The sequence below is a fragment of the Quercus suber genome, unplaced genomic scaffold, assembly GCF_002906115.3.
Source record: "Quercus suber isolate HL8 unplaced genomic scaffold, Cork oak 2.0 scaffold_140, whole genome shotgun sequence".
In the NCBI taxonomy this organism is placed as follows: Eukaryota; Viridiplantae; Streptophyta; class Magnoliopsida; order Fagales; family Fagaceae; genus Quercus; species Quercus suber.
This window is the reverse complement of record NW_027069601.1, coordinates 713,891-722,982: the sequence shown is the minus strand read 5'-3', so window position 1 is coordinate 722,982 and position 9,092 is coordinate 713,891. Positions and strand designations below refer to the sequence as shown.

Genomic DNA, 9,092 nt, shown 5'->3' with positions numbered 1-9,092 from the left:
TCAATCATTTATCTGCTAATGCCTTTGATCTCATTCACTGTGATGTTTGGGGTCCTTTTGCAAGATCCACTCATAATGGTTTTAGATATTTCCTCACCATTGTTGATGATGCAACTAGATCAACTTGGGTCTATCTTATGCAGTCCAAATCTGAAACTAGACCATTATTAATTTCATTTTATAAAATGATCTCTACTCAATTTCACACCAACATTAAAGCCTTTAGAACTGATAATGCTCATGAATTCTTTCTTAAAGATTTCTTTGCTGCTCATGGCATTATACATCAGCATTCTTGTGTTGCCACTCCACAACAAAATTCTGTTGTGGAGAGGAAACATTAACATATTTTAAGCATTGCAAGGGCATTAAAATTTCAGTCTAATGTACCTATTTCCTACTGGGGTGAATGTGTTTTGACTGCTGTGTACATTATCAACAGACCGCCTTCCTCCCTTTTAGATAATAAAACCCCTTTTGAGAAACTTTACACCAAATCACCTTCATTTGTTCACTTAAAGGTCTTTGGTTGCCTTTGCTTTGCATCCACATTGTCTCATAACAGATCAAAATTTGATCCTAGGTCTATTCCCTGTGTCTTTCTGGGTTTTCCATTTGGTGTCAAAGGTTACAAATTACTCAATCTTGTCACTAAGAAAATTTTTATCTCTAGAGATGTGATTTTCCATGAGACTGTTTTCCCTTTCGTTTCATCTACTTATTCTTCCTCACCTCACTCCACTATCACTTTTCCTCATCTTTTTCCTCCTCTAGATACCTCTAATACCTCTCAACCTGCCTTGTTTGATTCTCCTTTAACCTCACATTCTGATTCTGTCATCCCTCAGTCCATACCTGATCCTAACCTGCCTGCTTTACCTTCAAATCCTATACTCCATTCTCCTTTACCTGATGACTCTACTTCTCCACCTTGTGATTTCCCTACTGTTTCTCCTGATAGTTCTAATCCCTTGATCACTGACCCTCCTATTCTTCCTTCCAATCCATCCTTGAGGAAATCTACTAGAGTGTCTAAGCCTCCTTCCTATTTGAAAGACTTTAAATGCAGCAATGTTATTACTGATCAGCTTGACCATTCCAATCATGCCATCAAGTCTGGTTCAGCTTCCCACACCTCAGGTACAAAATATCCCTTATCCCAATTTCTTGGTTCATCTACTTTATCTCCATCCTATGCCCATTTTTGTTCTCTTATCACTGCTGTTTCTGAACCACATTCCTATCATGAGGCTGTTCAAGATCTCAAATGGCAATCTGCAATGGATGCTGAAATTGCTACTTTAGAATCCAACCAAACCTGGTCTCTTACTCCCTTACCATCTCATAAAAGAGCATTGGGTGCAGATGAGTCTATAAAGTGAAGTATAAAGCTAATGGCACAATGGAAAGGTATAAGGCCCATCTTGTAGCTAAAGGATTTACACAGCAGGAAGGTTTGGATTTCACTAAGACTATTTCTCCAGTTGCTAAAATGACAACTGTCAAGACCTTGCTTGCCATTTCTGCTGTAAGGGGCTAGCACCTAACTCAGCTTGATGTTAACAATGCTTTTCTTCATGGAGAGCTTCATGAGGAGGTTTATATGCAGCTGCCTCCAGGATTCCACAGCAAGGGGAAGAACATAGTGTGCAAGTTGAACAAATCCTTATATGGCCTTAGGCAAGCATCAAGGCAGTGGTACTCAAAATTTTCATCCACCATTCTCAAATGTGGGTTCAAACAGTCAAGGTCAGATTATTCCCTCTTTAACAAGAAGTTTAATCAATCATTCACAGCACTTCTAGTTTATGTGGACGATATTCTCATAGCTAGCAATGATATTCAAGCTGTTGAAGAACTTAAAGTGTTCCTGGATCAAGAGTTCAAATTAAAGGATCTTGGAAATTTAAAATTCTTCCTTGGTCTTAAGGTTGCTAGATCAGATAAAGGCATTTCCTTGTGTCAAAGGAAGTATGCCTTGGATGTGCTCAAAGATGCAGGCATGACAGGCTGCAAGCCTAGCAAAGTTCCTATGGAACAAAACCTAAAATTGAGCAAATACCATGGGGAGTTGTTACCTGATCCTGGCATTCATAGAAGATTGGTTGGCAGGTTGATATATTTAACTATTACCAGACCAGACATCACATATCCAGTGAATAAACTGAGTCAGTTTCTTTCAAAACCAAGAAAACCTCACTTGGATGCAGCCTATAAGGTGTTACAGTATATCAAAGGAAGTCCTGGACAAGGTATTTTGTTATCCTCCACTTCGGATTTGCATTTGAAGGCATTCACAGATGCAGATTGGGCATCTTGTGTTGACACTAGACGATCAACCACTGGCTATTGCATATTATTGGGTAGTTCTCTGATTTCATGGAAGTCTAAAAAGCAATCCACTGTATCTAGATCATCTGTAGAAGCGGAATATCGAGCCATGGCAGTGACAATGTGTGAGATGACTTGGATGTTGGCTCTGTTGAAGGATTTAGAAATGTGCCATCCAAAGCCTGCAATGCTGTTTTGTGATAACCAAGCAGCTATATATATTGGTGAGAATCCCGTGTTTCATGAGAGGACCAAACATATAGAGATAGATTGTCACTTGGTCAGAGGCAAGGTTGAAGATAAAGTCATAAGATTGTTTTTCACTCCCACTCACTCACAGCTAGCTAATCTACTTACTAAAGCCCTCAGTGGTCAACAATTGAAGGTTTTACTTGCCAAGATGAACATTGTGAACATTCACAGTCCAGATTGTCATCTTGAGGGGGCGTATCAAAACTATGATTCAGATCAGAAAGCAAGGCAACAAAAGAAGAAAGAAGTGCAGTGATGAAAATATGAGTTGAACAACAGCTTAGCATTGTAGTTTTTAGTTGTACATTGTAAATGCTTGTAGTTTAGTGTTATGTTTAAGTAAGAGTAATTCACACGTGACTCAACTAACAATACACGTGCTGTAACCGTTTCCACTCATTTGGGAATTTCTGTATTTACTCTGTTTTCTGTATTTAAACCAGATCATGTACAGATACAATTCATTCAATACAATACAGATATTTTCTTCATTCCAAAGCTCTCTGTACTTTCTTATAAATTGCAATATAAAGTTTTTATGATGATGACATGGAAGAGTTTTTTTTATCATTTAAGCAAAGAATTTAAAGGCTATTAAGAGGGTGCATCGATTTGAGCAACCAGGCTGAGATGATGGTGATCCATGAGCAATGCTTTTTTTTTCTTTTTTCTTTTTTTGGGGGGTGGGGGGGGTGATTTTCAGCTCTATGACAAAATTGGTTGGAGTCATTCAAGAAAATAAGTGAATACATCCATTATGATGCTTGTTAGTATAGTAACTCTACAAAATTGACTTAGTCGAGGGGTTAGGCACCAATTCAAGCTTAAAGCGCGTAACTAGCTAGGTTGATTAACCACTCAATTCAATCATATCATTGGCTAAGACCAGGTCTGAGCATCAATTTCAAAAAGACCTGGTCGTAACTAAGTTGATTTATTTATTTTTGATAACTTTACTAATTACAAGCCTTCACTTTTCTGGTGGCAAACTATACCATAGAAGAAAATGATTCATCATGATGTCGAAATCACAGAAATGATCTACTGTTTATGTACCAAACTCTAGTCGAGAAGGGGGTTGTTTCTTTAATAAATATAGTCGACGATGTCATTTGCTAATAAAATTCTGCTTCTATAATAAGATTGACTGTTATGTCATTATTTTGTAGGTTACAGAGTTAGGTAGGTTTTGCTTACCTTTTTTTTTTTTTCTTTTTTTTTTCTTTTTTTTTAAAGAGAAGTAGATTCCAATTAGCTTAATTGTAAAATCTATTGTCATCAAATAAGATATCTGAGATTGAATTCCGCCAAAAATATATTTATTTGTATTTTGGCTTAATAGTAAAGAACAATAATTATGAGGTGGACACTATAAATTTTATTCTTATCATATAATAATATGTTAATACTCTAAAGTTTTCTCAAAAAAAAAAGTTGAGATATTAGATTCTAAAAAAAAAAATTTTGAGATATTAATATTATGTACCAAACTTATAGGGGGGAAGATGGTTGTTTATATAATAACCTTCATGAATTAGCAGTGCTAAAGCACTAAACTATTGAGTAGTGATCTTTTGTCAAAGGTCTACAATATAGCATTAGCTATGATGATCATCATCTTACACAGTACTGGCATACCTCAAGCCCCCAACATAAAGAAAATGAGCAATTTACATAAGTAGCCTCTACTATGATGATGATCATCATTTGTATACCACTAGGGGACCTCTATTTCTATGGCTCTAATATTCTAATTTATACACCACTCCCTTTTAAAGATACACTCAAATTATACAACTTCTTAATTTATGAGACTCTGAATGGTGAAAACTTTCTACCCATTATGGATTATATGGACTCATAATGTTTCGTCGATCACTCACAATTATAGCAGTTAGCAAATTGTAAATTTAGTGTCTTTCTACCCATTATGAATTACATGGACTCATAATTGTTTGTCAATCACTCACAATCATACCGATTAACAAATTGTAAATTTGGTGTAAAAATGGGTGCGTAGATAATATTGTTGCTCCGTCTATGTTGGCCAATATGAGGTTGCCTACTCTCAATGACAAAAGACCAATAGAAACCTCATACAAAAAAGAGCAGTGACTTATTCAAAAGTTGAATATCAGTCTTTGTCTAACTGTCCTACGTCAGGTTAGGCAAAAAAAGGCATGCAACTCTAGGTTCCACTCTCACAATTTTCCTCCACAATAAAAGTAGTTATGCCCAAGCAATTTCCCTAAACAAAATTAATTATTAAATCAATAATTAAAAATTAAAAGTTCTACTTTGACAGTCAAAGGGTCCACTAGAACTTGTCTGATGAATATATATATTTTGATCATAGTGTCTGATGAATATTGATTGAACTATAGGAGACTTTTCCAATATCGTATACTCTACGCCCAAGTTCACCAATATTATTTGCTCCTGGTGTCCAAGATAACACTCCCATGCTCTTGTCACTATCTCCCCCCTCTCTCACAACTTCCTATAAATTCACAATTCATTCTTCATTCTCCATATCACTACCTCTACCATCATTCCTCTTAATACACTTGTATACACGCCCAACACCTCTTTCTCACACACTCTCTAAATATGTGGAACTCCTTTGCCTTAGACAGAATTTCATTTCATAAACTACTAGTACCTAGAAAACCCAATACCTATTCAAAAACCATATACAGAGATGAGTTAGACAAGAAGGTACAAAGAAAGAAGTCTGCAGAGAAGAGTAGCAAAGATCATTTTGCATACAGAGATCATTTTGTGAAAGGAGCTAGCTGTGGCAGTACTACAGTTGAGAAAAAGGAGATGATTAGAGTAAAGGTCAGTATGACAAAACAAGAGGCAGCTCGAATGTTATCTAAGTGCAAGGATGGAGGTGTCCTTGAATTCAAGGATGTAGCACTTGAGCTTGTGCAAATACCAACAAATCAAATTTGTGTTATGTCAACTAATACCGCTCCAGTGCTTGAGAGCATCTCAGAAGAGTTATAGATTTTTTTTTGTTCCTTAGAACAAGCCCAGGTAGATTGGAACCAGATTTGAAGAAAATCATACAATACCACAAAGCCATGTGGCTCTAGATATATTATCTTTATTATTGTTTTCATAGAGCTAGGAAGAACTGTTTGGAAAAATTGAATTTGGTTATTAGTTTAATTAACTCTTATATTTGGCAAACATTTAGAAATTGGGTTTGTAGAACACTTGGGACTGAGGTCTTCGACAACAATGGATCAATATACATATTCTCAGCTATGATTTTTATTTTAGATAATCCCATTCTGTGGCAGTAGTGAACCACTCAAATGAGTTTCCTACTCATGAGTCATGAATAACATGACTTTCAAAAAAACTACTCTGATACTAAAGTCCCAGCCTCAATTGGAATTTGCAGAAATCCAGTATATGTTTTCTGATGAGCAAGTGAGCAACTTTCATTAAATGAAACAAATACAAGAAGATAACAACTTACAACACACTCTGCAGAGCAACACAATTGACCGATTAAGTAAACACCACAGGTGCAAATAAAAAAACTGCAATACACAAGACCTGCCCCTAAATTTCTAGTATATCTTAGCATTTAATGTTATTACGCATCTGTTAAACTACATTAGCATAGCATTTTGGGCCATTCAATTCATTTCGGTTCATTCGGTCTATTTGTTCCACTTTAGTATCAATTCGGTTCATTCAGTTCATTTTGGACTGATTGGGCTCAAAAATTCATTTATTTGCTTAATTTTTTGGTTGAAAAGTATGAAGTTTTATTCTATATACTTAGGCCAAACTCTTTATTTTCAAGCCAAAAAAAACAATAATAAAAAAAAAGCATTAGAAACTAGAAATATGAACCCTAAAAAAGCAATAAATATTATACATACTAGTCAATGTCCCGCGCTAAGAGAATCGAAGTTTTTACAATCAGATTTAATCCTAAATCTATTGCTACCTCAAGTAGTAACTTACTGATACAATCACATGCAAGCTCTGAATCCACGGATTTCTCTTTTTGGATTTGCACCACACAAGCACCCACGCTTGTGATTATGAGATCCCACTCAAAGGTTTAGCAACACAAACCCTCCAATTTGTGACTTCAAGATCACCCTTGAAGGTTTAGATCATCAACAGTTGTTGATTTTGTTGCAGCAATTTCAGATCTACCAGATTTAATGATATGAGAATGATTTTCGATAGTGACTTTGAAAGAGGAAGACACAATACCTTTTAGATCTCACAAGAGCACCTCCAAAGTCTTCTCAAATATGTGAAAATGTAGTTAGGGTTTTCCTTTTATATCTAGTAGTGTTGGATTGAAACCCTAAACATTTTTGTGGGCTTGAGCCTGATTTAAAATTTTACAGAAAAATCTTGTCTACGATTTTCGATCAGTCGAGCCTAATTTTCAATTGGTCAAACCTAGCATGTTTTGAATCCTTCTTTTTGCAGCTTGTATGTTCTTGTATTCTGACTTGCAGCATTTTGAGCATTATTTAATCAAACCTGATGATTTAGGAATCTATTTATAAACAAGTTTGTACTTACGGTTTGCCAATTGTTCTAAAATTTTAGAACCTAACATCTATGTTTGGCTTAATTTCTGTTACCAACTACTTCTATAGTTACCTGATGTATTAGTGCTCAATTTTTTTTTTTTTTTTTAATTTGTAGGTGAGGATTGAACACCAATCGGTTTAACAAATGTTTAATTTAAATTAAACTAAAATTCTATCATCAAAATTTTCTAAACGTAAATACCACACAAGTCACAAATCATATCATATTATATACTAGGATGTGATAAAGTTTCGGAACATAACCTTTGTATCACAACTTTTACCACAATTCTAACATGATCAATTGTAGAATGAATGAGAGAAAATGGTAGATGAATATGAAAGCAGTTGTTTAGAGCATCCACAGCAGTGGAGCTAAATTTTTAGCTTTTTAGCTATACAAAAAGTCACTTTATCTATTTTACCTTCTCATATCCTACAGCAGTGAATCTATTTTAGCTTTTAACATAATAAAATAATATAAACACTACAATAAAATAATATTTCATTCAACCACCAACACACAACCCCACCATGCCCATCAAAACCAGTGCAGAAGAACAAAACAAAAACCTAGAAAAATCAACACAGCCAAACTGAAACCCATGCCCGAAACTTTGTCTGATTCGGTACTGTCCGACGAGACGTGAGCCGAGGGGTACGGTTTCATGGTCTTCACCGAAAAATCGAGCCCTAACTGATACGGACCACTCGATTTCACCACCAACGGCGTGGCTTAGTCCTCGATCGAAACCGAAATGCTCCGATTTGAGCCGGGTCGGTAATGTAGGACTCGATCAGAGCTAAAAACGGAGAGAGAGAGAACGAAATGTATCGAAAATGACATAAAGAGAGAGAGTGTGGGTGTGAAAAGGACGAAACGGGGTTGAGAAATGTCTGTGGAGGAAGAAAGAAGGGTCTGTGGAGGAAGAAAGAAGAGATGGAAAGGCAGTGAGGAGAGAGACACGGAGAAAGGGGAATGAAATGCAGAAAGAATAAAAAAAAAAAAAGTAGTGTGAAAGTAAAATAATAATTTTTTTTTCAACTACAGTGTTCAGATTTTTGTGTTTTGGTGTAGCTAAAATAACTATATAGCTATATAGCTACGCTGCTTTGAGTGCTCCTACTTCTCTAAATTGCCCAAAGTTTAGGAAATTGTGGCAAAAACTGGTCATAGGAATTGTTAGGACCTAGGACACATGCTACACTGAGGAGGACTAAACGGACCAAAGAGACCAAAGTGTATTGAATTAGACCAAAATGCTTTGTTGATGTGTCTTAAAAGAAACGTAGCAACAATAATTAATATGTTTAAACTTTTAGATGCTATATAGATTTGTGATTTGGTATTATAATTGTGGTTGAAGTAAATTGCTTGTAATATTTGCGTGGAATTCATAAGAAACTTGTTCAATAAATCCATTAATTCCATCACATAAGTTGTTTAGGGGGTCTAAACTAGATTTATTAAGTTGTATCAGTCTTAAAGCTAATAGGGGTTATAGTAGATTTTTTAAGAGACAGAAGATTTCTATTTTATAATTTGATTTTTTTTTTTAATTTTTTTTTTTTTTAAGTTTTCAAGTTTTATTTAGCCGGTACATTTTGTAAGGGATTATATTCCTTATTGTGATACTTAACCCAACTCATCTCAAGAATATTTTTGATGAAGCGTAAGTTCGTCAGTCAAGTAAGTTCGTCAGTAGAGTAAGTTTGTCAGTAGAATAAGTTCGTCAGTAGAGTAAGTTCGTCAGTAGAGCTATACTGATGAAGCGTAAGCTCATCAGTAGAGTTGGTCAGATGAAACCAATTCTCAGCCTGTATGAACGTACTCTCAAAGGTGGTCACCGGTGTGGTGCCTGCCACAATGCCTCCGATGCCAAAGTCAGTATAAGAAGCTCTCTTGGGAATAAACAATGTAATTGGACA

General features: G+C 35.5%; 2 protein-coding genes across 2 annotated transcripts; both read left to right on the top strand.

The window, feature by feature from the left end:
* The first annotated feature begins 1,402 nt into the window (after positions 1 to 1,402).
* Positions 1,403 to 2,839, top strand: LOC111994382 (uncharacterized mitochondrial protein AtMg00810-like). The gene is made up of 2 exons (XM_024026253.1): positions 1,403 to 1,528; positions 1,610 to 2,839. Exons 1-2 carry the CDS (start codon positions 1,403 to 1,405, stop codon positions 2,837 to 2,839), a joined length of 1,356 nt encoding a protein of 451 aa, XP_023882021.1.
* A 2,354-nt stretch (positions 2,840 to 5,193) lies between these two features.
* Positions 5,194 to 5,595, top strand: LOC111994383 (uncharacterized). Its single transcript, XM_024026255.1, has one exon. The coding sequence runs from the start codon at positions 5,194 to 5,196 to the stop codon at positions 5,593 to 5,595; it is 402 nt and encodes a 133-aa protein (XP_023882023.1).
* The last annotated feature ends 3,497 nt before the right edge of the window (positions 5,596 to 9,092 follow it).